The sequence below is a fragment of the Trachurus trachurus genome (genome assembly GCF_905171665.1).
Source record: "Trachurus trachurus genome assembly, chromosome: 5".
Lineage (NCBI taxonomy): Eukaryota > Metazoa > Chordata > Actinopteri > Carangiformes > Carangidae > Trachurus > Trachurus trachurus.
In genome coordinates, this window is record NC_139896.1 from 15678677 (window position 1) to 15699806 (window position 21130).

At 39.7% G+C, this 21130-nt stretch overlaps 1 protein-coding gene across 2 annotated transcripts; it reads right to left on the reverse strand.

Annotated features, from left to right (window-relative positions):
- Nucleotides 1-297: 297 nt before the first annotated feature.
- On the reverse strand, nt 298-19846 carry elk4 (ETS transcription factor ELK4). Of its 2 annotated transcripts, none has more exons than XM_083971118.1 (6): nt 19696-19846; nt 11401-11615; nt 8187-8966; nt 7128-7367; nt 3749-3868; nt 298-3660 (listed from the first exon to the last, which is right to left on the reverse strand). In XM_083971118.1, exons 2-6 carry the CDS (start codon nt 11605-11607, stop codon nt 3562-3564), a joined length of 1446 nt encoding a protein of 481 aa, XP_083827244.1. In that variant the 5' UTR covers nt 11608-11615; nt 19696-19846; the 3' UTR covers nt 298-3561. The 2 variants fall into 2 exon arrangements, with proteins under 2 accessions (XP_083827244.1, XP_083827245.1); XM_083971119.1 differs by lacking the exon at nt 19696-19846 and adding an exon at nt 16252-16446.
- Nucleotides 19847-21130: the final 1284 nt, after the last annotated feature.

Here is a 21130-nt window from a genome sequence, read left to right on the forward strand (position 1 = left end):
ACCTTATGATCAACAAGCAGTTCAATGCATATACAATACTTGAATGATTGTTTTTGGCACAAATACTTCCTGCAGCAAATTATAACTCTGTTGTATGATTCAAATTACACTTTAATGATTAATAACTTTTCAGTACAAATGTGAATGTGTGGTGAAGATGAATGAATTATTTTCTATAGAAATATGACTCATCTGTGTAGTAGGTGGTTTTGTGGTTTACTGGGTGGCAGAGGGTCAAACATTGACAACACAACATACTGTTGGAAAGAGAAGAAAGAGAAGATGTGGCAAGTTAAACATCTTTTATTGGTCTCACCCATCCATTATAAACACTTCCTCTACACCTCTCATACATCAATATGCCACTTAAGACAAGTAGCTTGTAAACATTTGAAAAAGCGTCAAACAAATAGAGAACTGGACAGAACAAAGCAAGAACTGTGTCATTTCATTTTCAAACAATATTTTACAATTCAAGGTAAGTCGAAGGAAAAACATCAGAAGATACAAATGAAGAAATATGCAAATGACAAGTCCAAGATGACTTAATGGAGAAAAGTTTTTAAATGGGCTTTGAGGTCATTTATCAGCTATTTAAACCTTTATTAAAGTTCATGCAAAAATGCAATATAAGCAACCAATTCTATTGGGCTTGACTATAATTTCAAATAAATAAATATTGTGTGGTAGTGCCTAATTACAAATTATTGTAAATTATTCGATATGTACTGTAGAAGATTAAATTTAACTCTGTTTTGTGGTATAAAATACTAAGTGCATAATTGTATCCTCCCTTTGGGAAAATATACATTTTTCAGTTAGCAAACGTCAACGAGTCATCAAAGAGGAAATCTGAGTCATAGAAAAGCGACAGAATCCAATACTACAGGAACCCCCAAATTTGAAGTGCAAACGTTTCATCACAACATCTGCATGTACAATATCAACACTATATCAAAACACTTTACATATAAAACATAGATTTAGATTTCTCCCCATAAGGCTTTGATTCCCAAAATAAAAGCCAATGCCACCAAGGAGCAGTCACCTCCCAACTCCATAAGAGGAAAACAACAAAGAAACACATGCACAAAGAGAACATTAAACCAGAGAACCCAAAATAGCAGACACCTAACTATCTGGCCATTACAAAAATAGAAATTAATCTTAAAATTTTATTGGTGTTACAGGAAAATAAAAGATTACACAAAAATGATAAACAGGTTTTATATTTATATATATATATATATTTTCTGAGTAAATCTGTTATCACAAACATTTATAAGCAGGTTGGATTGACTTGGCCTGATTCAGTTATGTTCTTAATATGCTGTGCATATTAACCCATGTTGCTGTCTGTATGTACAGTAATGCAACCTGAAGAACACTGCAGCATGTTTGAGGTCCTGCAGTGCATGAGCTGTGGCAGACAATATGAGCTGCAGTGCACTCGCACACAAAACATCCCTGTGAAGTTGAACTCTGAACTTCTGGGGCTCTGGTTTGGTCTACGCAAAGATATGGCATAAAAACAAACAGGAACGCTGTCGTATACCGTTAGATCTATACTAACTTTTAAATGATAAAGCTCCATCCACTTTTGGGAGAGAAACTTGGGCTTGGCTGTGGTAAGGCACCGTACATCAATCTGATGGACTGCAGGTTAGGGGGGTTGGGTGGGGGGGTTGTTGTGTCTTAGTTGAATAAAAGTGAGCATAAATTCCCCCCCTACAAAATTCACTGGTCATCCATCCCTGGGTTAGAAGATGACACTTAGGTAAAGTATCGTGTAAACAAGCGTCATGTACAATATCCATGTTCAATAGCATAGAAAGGTGGGATCTACCTCGAGTCTGTCTCTCAGACTTATGGCTTCAGAGTCGTCGTATACAAAACAGGTGCAAACCTCTCATGGCTGATAATAAAGAGGAACAGGTTCAGGGGGAAAAGGAAGGTGCTTAAAGTTTTTTTTGTTTTTTTTACCATCCACAGGATTAAAGGTTGATGAATTTCAGATTGCTAAAGCAAGATAAAGGTGAAGGCTAAACCTCTGAAGAGTCTAGCTGCTAAGATTCATAGGTTCAGTCTAGGTTTAAATAACTGCATTGACACTAGGAGCAGTAAATCAACAAAGTCCATTCATTTCCAACAAAGAAAACTGAGCTGACCTGTGGACAGTGAACATGCTTTCATAGTGTGCTGTGATTATGCTTAAGGAGGAACATGTCAGTCTGATTTTAGTTCCATTAGGACGTAGTAGTAGTAGTTCTAGACATGTTGGGGAATACACTTTTTTTATGTACTGTAAATATACAGCAGTTGTTTTCTTAGCATACCGACTGGAAACAGGGTGAGACAGTAAATTTAAAGCCCACATCTCATAACATTTTGACACTTAAGGTTTTGTATAGATTAAAGTATTGAATCTGTTAATCTCACATAACTCTAAAACAGAAAGCAAAGTGTATTCCACAAAATGTTTAAATATTGAAAATTTACCATTTCACTAGAACTTAAAATTACCAACTTTCTCTAGCATGATAAGCAAAGTTGGGCTGCCTTTGCAGTTCAAAAAGGCAACATCAGAGCAGTAAGACATACAGGATTTGTGATTTGTAGCTTGCAGAGACTCAGAAACAGTTATGGCTTCACTTTCTTTCATTCCCAATCAGACCAGGGCACACCGGCTTTCAGGGCAGTTCTACTGTCTACACACACATTACAATAGTTTTAACGTAGAGGCGTTATTCAAGGATCAGCTCGGATTATGGCCACATCACGATAAGACAGTCAAGGTAAAAGTCATGTTGGATATGGGCTTTAGTTAGCCAACATTTCAGAGCAGCTGAGGCAATGCTTGACATTTGAATTCAGGCTAAGAGCTGGGTAGGAGACAAAAGAGCTGCAGTTCAACATGCATGGTTGTCAGGTTAAAGCATTTCCCTTAAACAAGAGTATAAGTACAGGAAGAGAGGCGAAAAAAGGAACAGAATTGCTGTCAGCAGAGGAGAAAACAGGATGGGAACTAATAACAGAAAATGAAAAACGTCTTATTTTTTTTGGCAGTAACACAGTTGCACACAATAGGGAAAGGATATCTGCAATCCCACTGGTCTGTGTCCAAATATGAAGCAGATTGTGGCTGCTGAGGGTCCAATCCACATGCAAACACTGTTGCCATGGAAATCCCTTCCTCCTTTGAATTGTTGTGACTGAGGAGCCCGAAAAGCCAGACAAAATGAATTCAAAAGTGCAAAACAGAACGACGGCATCACTGTTTAAGTGCAGAAGAGTATCTTCGGGGGGGGGGTACGTTTTATGGAACCGACATGAGCATGTTACCCTCATCCATCTATCCTGGACTGCCAACATCTCTCCATGTCCTCCCTCCACACAGCACATTGTAGTGTGAGTTATGTGGCAGTGGACTTTAAAGCACCAGAGTGATGGGGAATGGCAATGACAGAGCTTCCACATTACTGTCCTGAATGTGGGAGCAGGAGACGGAGCTGAAGGGGGGAAAGTGTCTGGCCGCCTGGGTCCAAATATTGGCGACTAATCCTATGTCTTTTGAGGGTCTGGTGAAATCGGGCCTGGGGTGTTGGTCCCATCCATACTGTGTACAGGGATCTGGAACTGGGGGGTGAGGACAGACGGAAACTGCAACAGAGCAGAACGGAGGGTTAAGACAAATGCAGACAGAGCGACTAAACGCTAGTACATGTGTACTACACTCTAATGTACTGACCTGGAACAGATGGGCTCCCTGGCGTCGTGTGGCCGGGCTGAGTGGAGCGACTGGACTGAGTGTGCTCCAGAAGTGGATGTTCGACAGCAGAGGACTGGGAGTCAGCAACAGAGTGGGAGTCTGAAGAGGAAAATAAACAGGACAGACCAATGGGACCAATGTCGATTTTTACAGATTTAATGTACTAGGGAGAGAAATACCTCATGATAGGTTTATATTTTACCCTCAATGTCCAATAACAGTTATTTAATAGATAGGGATCCAGAATGAAAATGTTAAAGACATTTCAAAACTACTACGAGTGTGGTTCCAATCTGTGATTTCTTCAGCAACTGAATGATGATGAGATGAGATGAGATGAGTATCTGGTGGTGTTGATCGAACATGGATCTGCAGAATAACTGGTGATGTTAGCAGCTATTTCTATCTGATAATGGACTTATGGACTTGGATGTTGGAGCCTGTGCTGCTTTTAACAAATGTACTTTTCTTCCAGATGGAACAGATACTAAAGGTTAAATTGTCAGATACAGACAATAACAATAACAATACTTCCCACATTGCTGCTGCTTGTGTCTGTGCACAAGTGTGCCACGCTGTCACAAGGTTTGTGTAAATACAATCAAAAAGGACCTGGGGCCTGTACTACAAAGCAGGGTCATAAAATATAAGTTTTATTTTAATTTTTCATTGGAGGGACTGACAAACCTCTGTCAGCTGATCGAACTGTGTCCTGTGCTCACTGTCCCACTAACAACAGTGATGTCATTTTCCAAGAGAATGATTGGTCAGGAGGCGGAGCTTTTCCACCTGGTGATCTCAATCTGGAACGTAACCTGCTCCGGACCAGGTTAGCCGTTCAGCATAAGTTACCGTGGAGATGTATCCCAGTAAGAAGTGAACCACCTTCGTAGTACGGAAAACCCAGCGTTAACCCTGAAGTTACCTGGATAAGCTCAAATCCTGCTTCGTAGTACAGGCCTCTGCTGCACTAGATCCTCAATCACTTATAACAATTGTATTATCAGGTTTTGTGGAATCTTTTCTGACATATTCATCTGCGTGGACCATCAAGAAGTCAACTCAACTGTAAGCCTCCCATATGGTGAAGAGGCACTGCTTTTCGACAATCACTGACAGGAGAGAAACCAGAAAGCAGAGGCAAGGCAAGGCAAGGCAAGGCAATTTTATTTGTATAGCCCGTTTTTACAAACAGTTTGTCTCAAAGGGCTTTACATGGCATCGTAGCAACATCCTCTGTCCTTAGACCCTCACATCGACTGAGGAAAAACTCATGAGCTCATGTCTTTGTGAGCTAAACGGCGGCGTGAGTTCTGTATCCCATGACCAAATCTGACCTGACGTGACCTGGTACAAAGGGGCAGAATGAACGCAACACTGTGTGGACCAGCAGATCTAATAGAGTTGAATAATTCTATACACTAGCACACGCAGTCATGTGGTCTGCAAACAGCATCACCACGAACAATTAATCACCACAAAAACAAGACCAAGCTGCAGTATGGCGCCGCAGATTACTGCTACACTGCTGCCACCTGCTGGTCACCATCACTGATGCTAAAAGGTTCTACTGTATATGCATATTAACGCTATCCAGTCATATGACAATGCTGTTGTTGCTGTGTAGTTTGTGAAATCTCAGCAAAATTAACAATGTAAGGTTAGATTATAGCCTACTGCCACCAAATAAACAGGATGTTAAGTCTACAGCCTGATATATAGTACTATCTGTTTACATTTCATCTTACTTTTGGAATTCCATGATGTTTAATCCTTAGGGATGATTGTGCGCATTTTACGTGCTTACGTGCTTTTCATTCTTCATTTTTTGTTGTTTTGGCTGTTATACATATGGCATGGAACTTGGCAGGATTGTGTATTTTTAGTTGATCTTGTAATTTCCCACTCAGCTCCTACAGCAAGTGTAAAATACACTCTGTACAAACAAGAGTTACACTCTTACTGCTTCAAACTGCAATTTTTGATCTCACTTCCATTAAAGCATTGTACATTTATTTGTGTCAATCTGACCTTTTGCCTTAAAACTGATAATTTTTACAACTCTCCACCAGATGGCTTCATATACTGGGCATGTGAAGAAAAAACATGCCATTTACCATAGATGGCGCTGTCACAATTTGTTCCCTCTCCCCTAACCTTTAACCTTGAGAAGTGTTCATCTGAAAAACTTGGCATTCAAATGGTTAAATTCTTATTTTTTTTAATAAATAGCGAACATTTAATGTGTATGATTAAGACTGATGTTGTTTTAAAGATTAAGCCAAAAAATGTTGGAAATAATATACCGTATTTCATTTTTTTTTTATAGCTACCCAAACACGCATTTTTGCACTTATCAGTATGACTGTGAGTCATGGATCTATTATAAGACATCCATGGGGTGAGTATTTGACACTACGCAGAATATTATAAATACATGTCAGTGCTGCTGCTAATATTTGCCTTATCCCAGGCTGCAATAATCCAAAACAAAAAAAAATCTACTATGCATGTAGTATACTGAAAATAATTAATCTTTTTGTTTTGTTTTTTAATCTGAAAACATGGTATGGTATCATGACAAAAACCTGGCATTTAAAGGGTTCAAATCTTTAAAAAATTAATTTGTATTTGATATCAATAATTAAATTGGATGTTGGTAGAAAAATTAGCTCAATAAATATCATATTAATGTTTAATATTTTATGTATAAGTATAATATATATATAAGTAACATTAGAATGGGCCCTAAGGGTTAAAATTCACTCAGAGGGTAACTATTTTCTGATTTGTTTTTCTTTCTTTCTTTTAAAATTACTGTCTGAAAGAGCTAATCTAGATTACTGCCATCATTAGTCTAGTCTCTATTGCATCATCACTCTCTACTGCCGTGCACCCTCCTTGTTTTCTGTCTCTGCACCTGAAGTGTGTTTTTTGTGCTCAGTTTTGTAAATGTGAATGTTCCACATAAAAATAAACCTTCTGTTGTACTGATAACAACTTCACAGTCAGCTCCAGGGCAATATGTTGTGTGCTTCACACAAATGATTTTTTCTATTGCATGGCATTTTGAGCTGTAAGTGGATGTTGCCAAAAAAAAAATAAAAAATTCACACAACAGTGAATAGGATCATTCTGTTGCATCAACTGTTAGTGTTTATCAATCTGATCACAGTGTTGACAATGACATTATCAAAAAAGTGCTGTAAACCCAGACTTCACTGTTGCTACTAAATAAAATGTATCTTACAAAGTGGTACAAGTTATGTGTGTTTGAAAAATGTGTTTGTGTGTGATCTAAGATACTCACTACATAAACTCACTACAGAGCCCCATAAACAAGGGAGCACTTCCTCACCTGTAGCATTGCTGGTGTGAGAGAGGCAGTAGGTAGTGAGGGGCTGCAGAGGTTCATGGGGGAGAAGTCGGAGGCGGTGACCAGCAGAGTTGGCGGGCTGATTTGCAGGATTTTCGGTGGTTTGCGTGGCTTTCCTGAGCTATGGATGCTGAGTGTGGTGCAGCTGCTCACTGACGATGAGCTGGTTTCAGCGTCCACCAAACTGATCTCATCTCCAGACAGACTGATGCCATGGTCCACCTGCTGCACATAGAGGGACGGATGATGACTTGTCAATGACACATACTGTATGTTTACTTCATCACTTTACACTTGCCTTTTAACTCAGAAAACCTATGTCATTTGATATGTTCATATCATTCGGAAAAAACTGAAAGCCATAGACATTTTGATATTAATCTGCAACAAACACTAAAGATCCTCTGACAAATATGTCAAAGATTACAAGGAGGGTAATGGTAACTACAGGGTTTAATTTTTTCCTCTTTTTACCTCTTTCGGCTAGATGCATGCCAACTAATTATTTATATAACAGCAGATATATCCACCTTTTTTCGAACGTCAAAAACGTAAGCCAGTTTTGCTCTTCCGGTGGAATTTTATGTTTACGTTTCCATGGTTTCGGTGGTCGCGGTAAATGCACAGATTTTTTTTTTTTTTTCAATGAAAATCTGTAAAACGCATGGATCATCACACCAGCTTTTAACAATGGATATCACACAAATTGACATCCGTGTTAAAAGCCAGCGTTATAGATCCATGTGTTTACCGCAAATACGAAAACGAATGACAACCATGGAAACGTAAACGTACAATTCCACCAAAACAGGCAAAACCGGCTTCCGGTTTTGACCATAGATCACGTTCGGAAACTTGTGGATAGTGATAATGAATCAATAACTACTTATAGAAATGGTGATCTGATCATATTTCCACCAGTATGCACAAAAGCAACTCTGTTCTAGCACTTTGGTTAAATAATTGTTGTTCAGTGTGACCCCAGTGGTTATTACTAAGAGCCTGCCTATGAAAATAAATGTGTCATTATCATGTACTAGCCTTCTCATGTGCATGAGCATCATTGGGCTCTGGTGCCTGGGAATCTGCAGGCTGAGATGATCCTGACTCCATGTCGCTGTCGATAACCAGCTCCTGGGACGAGTCAGGCACTAGGCTGGGGGACGGGCTGGTTGACGTCAGGTCCGGCAAGCTGAACGTTGGCTCTGACGGGCGGATGTGATCAAACGAGTAGACGGCCTGGGGTGGCAGGGAGGAGGAGGAGTGTGTGCTGATGTCTTCGGCCCTCGAGGGCGGAGCTTGCAGAGGTTCTAAGTGGTTGGACATCAGGGTCGGCTCTATGGCAACCTGAGGATGCGGTGCTGGTGCTGGCTTCGGAGGGGTGATGCCAAACTTGATGACAGATGGCAAAGCAGTTGGCTGCTGTGACGGAGGCAAGGCTTCCTGGCTCTGGCCCGTGGCAGTGAGACCCCGCTTGTCAGCCATCTTTTCTGCTGGGTTCTCCATTTTGATGGACTTGAAGAGCTGGCGTCCATTTTGCAGGGAATTGAGTGTGAAGGAGGTGTACAGGCCGGAGTGGATGTAGTCGTTGCGGTTCGACTGCTTGCTGTTCAGGCCCATGGCTGCTGTACCACCTCCTAACTTGGCTCTGTCGCCAGGCTCACCCTCTTGTAGGGTGCTGTCCCTTCTTGCGAGGGGAGGAATGCCCCCCGCACCAACATCCCCACCCTCTGTTCGGTTAGCAACATCTCCTTTCAGGATGTCAGGATATGACACAAAGCGATAGACAAACTTCTGTCCGTTTACTTTCTTTATGATGTTCTGTAAGACAAAGAAAAGCAAGATATGTTAGTCCACGCTTGGTGAATAACATAAAAAGGTAAAAAAGAAAAAAAGAGTGACATCACATGGGCAGGAAGCAAAGAGTAGAAACAACTTTCCCTCAAGTAGTGTTCTGCCTCTACTTAAGCAGCAGCAGCAGCAAAAAATAGAAAAGTGAGACCACAGAGAAGTCTTGTGCATGGGACAGCTCTGTCCTTCCTGTCTGTACCAAGCGAGCAGCCACTAATGCTGCAGCCAAACATACCAGAGCCGCCCTGCCCAGCACGCCCACAGGGTCAGGCAGTGCTTCTGCCAAACCACAAGCAGAGTGGGAGACAGACAGCGCTCTCCCTCTCTGCATGTTACTGGGCAGCAGACTTCAAACATTCTCAGATCGCAATTAAGTTGGGTTTTGAAATTTTCTGTTTCAGACTTTTGTGCAGCTGTTGGAGGAGGCAGCCCTCTCCAAACCTTCCAGCTGCTGCTTTACAAAACACACGTTATGCAATGTCATTTGTGTAATTATGACAATGAAACATCTCTCCCTCTATACATACTAGGAGTGAAATGATTCGGTTCATATCACGGTTTTCGCTTTGGCTCGGTATTCATTCAGAAATTTTATTTAATAGGATAAACCCCTTGAGAGGAATCCTCTCGTTTTCGAGGGGGTCCTAATATACATTACAAACCAAAAAGAGACAAGACACAATCAACAATCTACAAACATACAACAACAAAGACAACAGACATCAACACAGACATAAAAGAAATGAGTACAAAAATGGACACAACCTCTCGATGGCCGCAAATGGCCATAGCAATAGCCTAAATAAACTAAGAGAAATGTAAAATAATAACATAATATTCAAATAAAAAATTACAGTGTGTTACAAGAAAAAAGAAAAATGATATAAATCATCTGAAACATGTGCAATTTAACTCAAAATAAGAAGACACAGAATATTTAAACCTATGAAAAGAGGTCAATGAGCGTAAATTTAAAGGAAGATTATTCCAGTCTGAAGGCGCTTTGTACATGAATGCTCTTTTACCAATTGTTTTGTTCACTGTGGGGGTAAGGAAGAAGTACTGAGATGAGTGCCGTAAATGGTATGTCGTAGAATATGGAATCAAAAATTGTTGTAAATAAGCAGGATAATTGCAATGTATACATTTAAAAATAAACTGTAACCAGTGATTATGTCTTCTTATACTGAGGGTGGGCCAGTTGAGTGCATTATACATGATACAGTGATGAGTGTAAAAAGAACAACCAAGAGCAAATCTACAGAGACGATTATATGCTGTGTTGAGGGGTAGAAGACTGGTTTTAGATGCGTTTAGATATACTACTACATCAGCATAATCAAAAAAAGGTAGAATAAGTTGTAGGGCAAGTTTCCTTCGAACATTAAGTGTAAAACAGTTCTTGGATCGAAATAAAACACTGATACCAAAGTTGATTTTACGAAGAATGAAGTCAATATGAGGTTTGAAAGTAAGTTCTGAGTCAAGCCATAATCCTAAATATTTGAATTGTTCAACTCTATGCAGATTCACACCATCATTACATGTTATTATTAAGTTATTAGATTTCAATTTTAAGTTATGGTTATGGTTAAGGTATGTTGTTGTTTTTAACACCACTGAAATACTGTATATCAACATAAGATATATATCCAATAATTCACCATTTACAGTTGGTCTATTAAATTAAAATTATGTCTTGTATAGTCATGTAAAAACTGAAGGAATGCGCACACATCCACGCTTTCTTCAATAATACAATAAGGTGCTCCAATGCAATTTTTTTTTTTAAATACATTTTTTGGGGCTTTTTCACCTTTGATGGACAGCACAGTAGAGAGAGAGACAGGAAATGGAGAGGCAACCCTCAAAAGTAGTTGAAAGAAAGAAGGAATATTATTTAAACGTAACAGTACTTTGTTATGTGAAGGTGTTGTTGTGCAGTGGGAGAACCCTCACCTTACAGCAAGTACCCTGGTCTAACAGGTGACACCCTGGACTTCAAACTGCCTGTGGCTGTGAATGTGAGTGTGACTTGTTTTTCTCAATGTCAGCCCTGTGATAGGCCTGTGTTCACTGCTTCTCGCCCAATGCGAGTTGGGATTGGCTCCAGCCCCCTTGTGAGCCTCGAAGGTCAAGCAGTATAGCTACTGGATGGTAAACAAGCATTTAGGCCAGGGGCGTGTGTTTTACCCCACCTGTATTCTGCTGATAAAGAGAATATGAAATTGGAAAGAACCAAAAAGGCTGTGATATTTGAAGACCTGAAAAGAGATCATGTGATTATAGTTTACATTAGGATTAGGACGCGTGTCCAAACAACTGAAGAAAAAAAACAACAACAAAAAACAAGCTGCCACAGCCAGCTTGAGCCACTGCAGTAGAAGACTTCACATGCATTTACCTTGTCGTAGTAGTATCTGAGGGCCCTGCTGAGTTTGTCATAATTCATGTTGGGCTTGTTCTTACGAGCTCCCCATAACCGGGCCACCTCTTCGGCCTGCAGCAGCTTGAACTCCCCTTCCTCATTGGTCCAGCAGATGAGCTGCTCATTACTGGAATCCAAAAGGAGCTGGAGAAGGAACTGCCACAAGGTGACAGAGTTGTCCATGTCTCTCACTGGTGGAAAAGAAGCATAGAGGACAGAGAGGAGGAAAATGATCAGAATGATTCAAGGAACTGCTGCTCATCGTATTACAATATGGAGGGCATCCACAAAATTGCGAGAAATATCCCCCTTGGGCACACTTCTGTAAGTCTGTTCAATTTGTTTTGACAGTTATGTTGTGATGAAGTGTTGTAAATTAGTTCTCGCTGCATCTGTTTGCCTCCCTCAATCAGTCAATCAAAGAATTTATTTGTGCTTGAACAACATGCAGTATGTGCGAAAAGAGCAGCAGCACACAGATGTTAAGACCAAATGTAGTGTATGTGTCAGTCTTACTAACACTCTACATTATGGTTAGAAAGTGGTGAGACTGGCCCCAACATCCCCACTTTCATTTGAAAAAGCTAAAGAAACTCGATGGACACCTAAAAGTATGAGCAGAAATCTGATATCTGTAAATGGTTAGTTCATTTTGGAGGACCAGGTGCACTTTTTGCTGCAAACACTGTTCCCTCATCTGGTTCCGTCATTCCAGGATAATAATGCCAACGTACAGCAAGCTGAATAAACTCAAGAGCAGGTTTCATTAACAGCTGAATGAAGTTAAACACCTTTCATGTTGCTCCCTTCATGGTGAATTCGGATCCGAGTTTCACGGTAAATGTCCACATTCTTCACTCCTTGGTGAGCTGGGGTGTGCATAAATGACTTATTGAAAAATAAGTTGTACTATTACACAGCTCAGAGTAAATGTGGCAGCTTTCTGAGGACTAAGGCTGTTCACAGGTAAAGTGTGGGCCTGTCCTTGTCTGGTCAAAGGCAAAGACTGCATCCAATTATAAAAAAAAATCTTGTTGGAGCCTATAAATTGTGGCACTGTGATGTGGCTACTGACTAATCCTCAAGGCCAAACATCTTGTTCCACATCTGACAAGGTCTGCAGAACACCATGGCCAATTAAAAAACATAAAACCCCCCTTTCACAGTGTGAGGATGTAAAACCAGGGGCCATTCACAAAACATCATGCAAGAACTGTAAACCTGACATAAGGCACTGGTATCTGCTTGTATAATCACAACAGAGCATAGATCGTTTAATTACTCTTGGCAGGAATGCTTGAAATAAATTCATTTCAAAAATAAGTTTTCTGTGATAATAAATTCATTGTTTTTGCATATTTTTAATTGATCCCATGGCAAAACAAGACATAGGCCATCATCATAAGTTCTCGAAACTTAAGTTGCCATTTTTGCTGTTTGCTGATGAATATGAAACAAATTATTTACCAATTAATCAAAGATATTAGGGTAATTAATGACTAGTTGCAACCCTAATCGCATTTTGTATTTCTGATACCGTAGGGTCGTTAAACTTATTATCATTGCCAACATTTAATTGGATATTGCAACCTGCTTATTTCATTATGCAGGCCAATCAGGAGCCTGAGCAGCTATGCTTCAGGCTGCACTTGTAAATAAGAATTTGTTCTTGCTTGCCTAAATACATGTGACAGAGGTCTGTGTTTTCCAGAAACCCAGGCTGAAAAATGATGGTGAACTCTGGTTGCAACCAGGTGGCTATTTATTACATTTCTCAGGTAATCATCTATTCTGGAGTCATATTAAATTCACACTACTGTATGTCATGAGTTTAATCCTGATTTGCAACTGACAGTCTTTGGGGATCGCATAGAAAAGCTCCAGGATAAAGGGCAAAGCAACATCTGATCACTGAACCACACTTTCACTTTCACACTTTCTAAAATTCCAGATAACAGTTTGTGTAGTGCGAGCAGAAAAGCAGTCTGATGACTTTCAATATCACATACTGTATAGTGTGTAGCTTTAATTGCTTTGAAGTGGTGTGAATGTGGACAACACTGAATTCAGAAACTGAAAAAGCTGACTTTGTATGCGTGTGTTTTTACTGTGTTGCTCTTTGAGCTCAGGTACAGACCCACATCTGGCACTTTCTTTGATGTTTTTAGGGGCTTTGCTGCAGTCTTTGCAGGTTTTTTCAGCATCACATCGTATGCATAGATTAAAGGCTGTGGTGGTACACCAACACAGGTGTTTGCACTTGTGTGGGCACGTATAAGAGATTCTTGATAGACAATTGCATAGCCTATTTGTTCCACCTGTCAGGAGTGATACAATATTCGATCATTTTAGGTATATATACTGTAGATGATGATGCCTTGTCACTGCCATGATTACTACATGCAGATTTAACTCGGAAAGAACTCTAACCTGACAGAATAAGTAAAAAAAAAAAACATGTCCTATCTATTGACGGATGTACTCTGATCCAATCTGTAGCTGGCACAGGCCTAACACTTGCATAGATAACTGCTGCGTCCTACTTGAGTGGCTCAAACAGGTCAACATAAACTTGTGCATGAATTACAGCCCTGTCAACCTGTCATCCACAGCTGGGTGCACTTCTGAAGGGTCACTAATAACGTGCTGTCCAGAGGAAAGTGACAGGTTGCTCTTTTCAAAAGGGAAACGACTTCCGGCAGATAAATACAGATGTTTGATCAGAGTGTTCATGCTGCGAGTAACCAACAAAAGAGACTGAGAGCCCAAATAAAATATACAAGACTGAGTATGTAATATGGACATTCAAGAAGAACCATCAAATACTGCATGATGATAAAAGTATCTCACAGAGAGCAGAGCCCCTGCCTTCACAACAGCTTAAGCACTTTTGTCCAGCTCTCTCTGCATCCCGTCACCCTGAAGCTGTGCAAGAGATGAAAGAGGATGAAAACTACTTCCCATGAAGGTGCAGTGTGTGTTTTGTTCTGTTTTTTACATCCACACAGGTTGGGAAGGCCATGAACAAAGAGGCGGACAACATTATGCTTTTCACAAAGGCTCTTCAGTCTGTCCAAACATGTATACGGAGGAGGCATTATCTGAAAATCTCATACCCTAATGTCATTCTCATTTTTTGGAAAACAACTTTTTTCCCCTGCATTTGCATCACCAGGTTGTTGCTCTTAGTATGTCTCTCATTTACAGCAACAGACATTACATGCAGCTGTGGACTAGAATATACATGAATGTACTTGAAAGTGAAAGAAAAAGAAAGCAGTGGTTTAGACTACTGCTGTCTGAATGGCCTGAGGTCAAGGTCTGCGGATGCAGTTCATGCGTGCTTCTTTTTCAATTATGATTTTATATAAGATTTTTATGTCATCACATTTTAATCTCATCTGTTGACATGAAGCCATTGAAACAACTGCTTATGCATTAGTCATACATTAACAGTTAGACAAGACATACCAGGATAATTACACCACTCTAACCAACATATACATTTAAAGTCATGAATGACAAATTATATGTTTGCATTAGTCTCTCATTCAGTCAGTCAACCTTAACCTTTCAAAGGTTCCACTGGCGTTGCCACAAACGCTGTGATATATTTTGTTGAACTACTCGTTGAAGATTATGTGGTATGATCCCAGCCATTCCCGATTGTCTATAAAGCACTGCCTGTGACATAACCAACATTTTTATAATCTTGTTAGTCCATTAACTGTAAACATTTGAGATCGCTGCTATTGAAAAGCACAGCGATTCCACTTGTCTTGGTAAAACACCGCCTGTCTGTCATCCATGCTCACCCGTCATGCTTTTATTAAAAGCCTACGAGACCACGCTTAGAGCCCACTCTCAATAATCCATTCACATTACATTTACTTATGTGACAGATGCTTTTTACTCCAAGTGACTAACAAATGAGTGGCATCACTAAAGAAGCTCCAATTCTATGCAAGTTTGCAAATGGGGGTTGTTTAGCAGTGACATACCGTACATGCAAATGTCAGATAAAGTTAGTCTTAATTTACAAAAACCACTACTGTTGCTGATTTCTGACAATGATATTATATTTTTGGAGAGCCACACACAAGTTGGAGTCAGTTGGCACCCACCACTCTTACATGACTTCTAAAATACTGCTCTCTCTGTTTTATAGGTTATTTAGCTATTCTGCTCACTGCCCTGTCAGTTTCTGTCAACATGTGTGTGTTTGTGTGAGTAAGCTTCTTATGGAAGAGTAAATCTGCCCTGACTCATCCAGACCTGCTGGGTTTGAGACACACAACACACACATAGACACACACACAATCTGTCCCAGACTGTCATGGTAAAACAGAGAGGGGGTGGGCAGTGTCAAATCTGCTGCGAGGGAAAAAAAAAGATTACCAATGATCGTTATGTAACATCAGACATTAGCCGTAAAACGTTATCTACTACACCGCAATGAGATAACGCCAGCTATGGCACATCAGTCACAGAACATGGGTTATATTAGTAATGCGCTGTGACGGGACTGGTTTGTACTATCATCACACAGCACTGGCACCCACACAGCAAAAAATAAAAGACCACTTGTTGATGGATGATTTTAAGTTTCGTTACTGTCAACACGAACTTGCAGTCAAGTTAATTCCCAAAATATGCAAAGTCGCGGCGGGGTGGAGCTAAAATGCCACTACTGTCGTGTTTTTGTATCCTGTGCGTGAACACTCACTGCAGGAGACAAACAACAAATCAAGGCATTTACTGTATCTGTCAGCTAACTGTGAGTTAGCCGTGAGCTTAGCTTCACGTTAGCTTGTTTGCTAACATTACCTCGCTCGTTGAGCCCGCTGAATTTCCAAGTCGTCGAAACGCGTCCAGATATTCCCCAAACATTGCTGGAAAGCTTTTTTCTATACTGACATAGCTCAGGAAACAAGTTACAGATAAAGTGCCATGCAAATACCCGACCAGAGAATACATTAAACTGCCTTTGGCTTGTAGTGACGATATATCCTTTGAACAGGAAATAATGATGCGTTCACAGTCCCTCGTACTCCTCATACTCTAGAGCTGTCGCGCCACTCAGTGGGCTTTTGCTCGGCTCACTTGTTTTTTTGTGACACAATAATTGTTGTTTTGTTGCAAAACAAAAACAAAAACAAAAAAAACTCTACAGTAGTAAAGTAATTGTTTTGGTATGCAATACGAACAAGAGCTCAAGTGGTACAATGCAGTAGTCCCATTACCATAACATTAACGCTGAAAACTCTGCACTTCTAAATCAATTTTTTTTATTAAGCTAATACCGCAAGTTAAGTTAATACTTAACCCAAATCGTTTAGCTTGTTGATGCAGTTCGTATGATGTTAAACCTTACGCGCTACAACCGAGAGCCTCCAATAAGACAAAATTCCCACTTGTTTGCTCGGTTGTGTAACACTGTAAAAATTCCGATGCTCCCGATAGCGCAAATGTGCCATTAAAACTCACACTGAGGTCACTTCCTCTCGTCTTTCTTTTGGTTGATGTGTTTATCAAGTTGTTATTACTCCACCACACGGCTACGAAATTCCCTCCAGATAAAAATGCATGCGATATCTCTCACTCACACGATTTACTGTTTATTATTCCCGTGGTTTACATAAATCTCTTCACTATGATTACTGAGCATCCATGAAGAATTTGATAAGAAAGTGATTTCAACACGCCTCAGTCAAAACAATTTTGACTGAAGCTCTGTAGGGCAGATTTAGGCTTAGGCTATAACCCCAACAGACTTCATTTTCTTTATATAATGGCTTTTCACATTGTAATGTAGGCTACCTAATATGTAGCTCCCATCTATTGCAAAATAAAAGCCTATGTCTCTAGAATATAAGAGTTATTTTGGAGCTTGTCTTCACAATAAGAGCCACATGACCATAAGCAGGGAAGGACTTTATTACTTATTTACTCTTTTATATAACAAGATGGTTCTGAGAAGCACCTTTATAAACCAGACTTACTCTAAAGCTGTAAAGTTTGTTTACCCATGACAAACAATAGCAAGGCTCCATCTATTTGTACCACCTTTCGAAATTCCCACATTGCAAAATAAATCATTCCAGAGCCAGTGTGATTTCTGCAGCTGTCAATATCAATATAAATCTAATATATCTAATATATAGTCTAAATCTAACGTTTGTCTAAAACACTTTTTCTCTTCGTGGCATTTCTGAGTATTCAGGTAATCAAGTTAACTGGTTTAAACTGTACACAAATGTAGGCTACTGATTGATCCAAATATTGTGAGACTGTCACAGCTCCATTCATATCATTATTACTATTTTCTGATTAATCACTGCATGTCTCAATGTTGGATGTTTCCTTACTGTCCTTCAGTGACATTTCAACATGTTGGAAATGTTCAACATTACCATTTACCGCAGACTGCTTTCTTCTAGTCTCCTCTACAGAAGAAGGGTTAGGGTTAGTGTATGTTTTCAGATGAGCCACCAAGTGGCAGCATACCACAGCGTCACACTACAAATTTCAGCTGAATTTACTGTAGCTACATGTGTTGTTGCCTGCAATGAACACAGATTAAGAATATCTCTGAACTCATGTTTTAAAATCATGTTTTAATAATAGAGATTTAATAAAAATATGACTGTTTAGCTCTTAGTAATTTGCATACAGTAGCTATAAGACCTGAGGGTGATTATTTAGTGGTGGTGCTGGATTGACTTGCTGGTTGAGAGACTCAGAGGAAGAAATATACATTTCACTTATCCTCACTTTGTGTTGTTAATAACTTGCAGGATGTTAATCAATGGGAACGATTAGGCTAGAAACCACTGTCCTTACAGCTTTTGAATATTTCTCAGTCACTTTAATGTTGTTTAATGTAAATATCTGGATTCTGTCAGATCTGTACCTGTTTTGTTTTTTTCTAAGGTAAAAGCAGTCTTAAAGCAGCACTTTTCTGGAATGTAGGGGCAACAGAAGTCACAACAATAGTATTTTTCACCTATCACCTTTTGAAATTATTATGGTTGACTAATATTTTCTCTTAACTAGTATTTATTTTTGAGTAGATGGCAACTTCTGTTAATCAAATTCTATTTTTCATAAATAAAATTAACAAATTGGTTGAACAAAATTAGACATCTGTGCTAATATACCTGACTTTGGGTTGTGAGAAGTTGCAATGGGCATTTTGGTTGATGAGAGCGGATGGAAACTAAATTTATGTGGGTTGGAAAACCAAAACAACAAGCAGAAAATGCTTTATAGAGCCAAAGTCCTCATGGGTACATTAATGCAAGACCAGGCCCCTATCTAAATGAATGGGGAGAGATTTGAATGTATTGAATCACCAGACAAATCTGATCAAGACACTCCAAAGGTTTGAGAAAAATGTCCCTTTTCCCACAGGTTTACTAACATCCCTGCACATAGATATCAGCTCTGATTGATAAGCAGACAACTGGGTGTTTTGTGGCGGGACAGGACATGTCCTCCTTTTTAATATCTCTTATCTCTTATAACATCTCTGAGAAAAACAGCAGATAGCGCTTTGTGAGTTCATCTCTCTCGTCTCTATTTCTTTCAAATTACACAGTGATCCATTACCAATGCACACAGTTCTGATCAGTGCAGCTTTAAACTTTTCTCCAATTGCTTCTATGCCTTTTATATGAATTTACTCTCCAACTAGGCCAAAGAGAGAAAGGGGGGAAAAAGACAATAAGTTTGAGGGAGGGGCAGAACAAGTCAAAATGAGTTATTGTTCACTGTATTTGTTTCAAGCTATCACTTAAAGTACAATAAACATTTCTATATAGTGTTTGGGAAGATGTTCTTGTCACAGTTGCAGATTTGCATGAATCTATAGCTTTTTAAAAGCAGCGCTGTTCCTTTTACAGACAACACAGTGTTCTGTCCTACAGTAACCTCTGGTCACAACTGTTGGTCAGCTGCTCTTATTACATTACTGCCTGTGGCCACATTTCATTTCTAAAAAGAAAACCCCCTTCTTCCCCCTGTCTGGCCTGTTTTCTTCTCAGACGCCTGCCTCGGCCACAATTTGTGAATCAGAACAGCACAACAGGAGTCAGATGAGCAGCATTTGAAACAGTTTCATTCCAGATTAGCGACAGTGTGAAACGACAGAGGCAGGAAAGGAGGCAACACAGATTTCAGCTTTGAAGCTGGTCCCAGTTTCCTCTCAGTGCTCTGGTCCCTTCCCAAGCCAAACATAACTAGAAAGCACCAACAGCCAGAAATTCCAACCTGATATGCATGACGATAAAGGTGCAGCTTCCCTTCCTCTCTCGCTTTCTTGAGTATTGAACTAAGAGATACTGTATTACACCATACTGCTGCAGCAGTCGGATCACTATTGGAAAGCCTGCAGCGTGTTTTTATCCAGAGGCTCAGTGGAGCGGCCTTGATGTGGTTATCCTGCCACCCACTCTGTGCTGTAATCGCTGCTGTCTTTCAGCACTGCAGGAAATACAGAATGGAGTCATTTCAGTCAAACAGTCACTGGGCAAATTAGTGTAAGGGCGGCGTCAGAGCAACAATGGAGAGCAGGCTGGTAACTCTGCACGCCATGACAATAAAGCAACTGTTTTAGGTATTAAAGCTTTATGTGGCTAAAATATCAGTGTTTCAAATGTGCATACACATAGACAGCATTTTGAGGTTAGAGGATGTTTTTGGATGTATTTATTTTATGAATATATTAATAGGTCATAAATCTTAAACCTGCACTAATGATTTTTAAATGGATAATGGGTCAAATGACTAAATGCAATGTGAAGAAGGTTGCTTGAATCACTTGACTGCATTTACCCTCTGGTCCAAGGAGCCTCAAAGCCTCTTTTAGCTCATTGCTGTGGTTTTACAGATCATAACGCCTCTGTTCTTCGAAAATTAAGTTCTGATTTGCAACCTGCCAAACGCTAATTAGCTGTGAAAGTTAGCAAAGGGCTAGAGAACAGTGATTTATCTGATGGAAAATGACCAAAAAAGCAAAAGAGGAGAGTTTACTGGCTTGGTACCTGTTCTGAAACATGACTTGAAATAATGCTGATATTGTTCTGTATCAACTTATTTAGGCAGCTGTTTACCAACATGTTTGCCACATTGACACTCTTAAGTTATATGTTAATTATATAATGTTAATGTTATGAAATTGTGATGAATAAATAAAATACCATATATTTTGATGTCATTGAAGTAGAAATATAAAGTAAAAAATGTAAATGCCTGAAGTAGCCGCAGTCCGCAGAGTACCTCATAATTGTACTCCAAGTCGTATCAATTGCTCTTAAGCCACTTTATAACAGTGCAACAAACTGAAAACGCATGTCAACATATTGGCAACAAGCATTTGCACATCCAGAAGACACTAAGTAAAAGTAGCATTCAATAAAATTGTGATTCTGGGCAGATCTATCTGCAAAATGCAACACTTATGTTCTCTGCACAGTCACTAACTTGGCCTGTCATTGGGTGTTTGCACATAGTTTAGTCTAGTTAAGTTAGTTCAGTTTAGATTTTTAGAGTTTAAGTTTGTCACTACAGCGGATTATGATGAGTTACTTTTTGCTGCTTGAGGTGACAACAGAGATGAGAATGAACAAAAACAGTGTACGTGGGTGGAAAACAAAAGTCAGCTAAAAGATGGTAAGATGGTTCTGTTGCGCAGAGGGGAAATGCA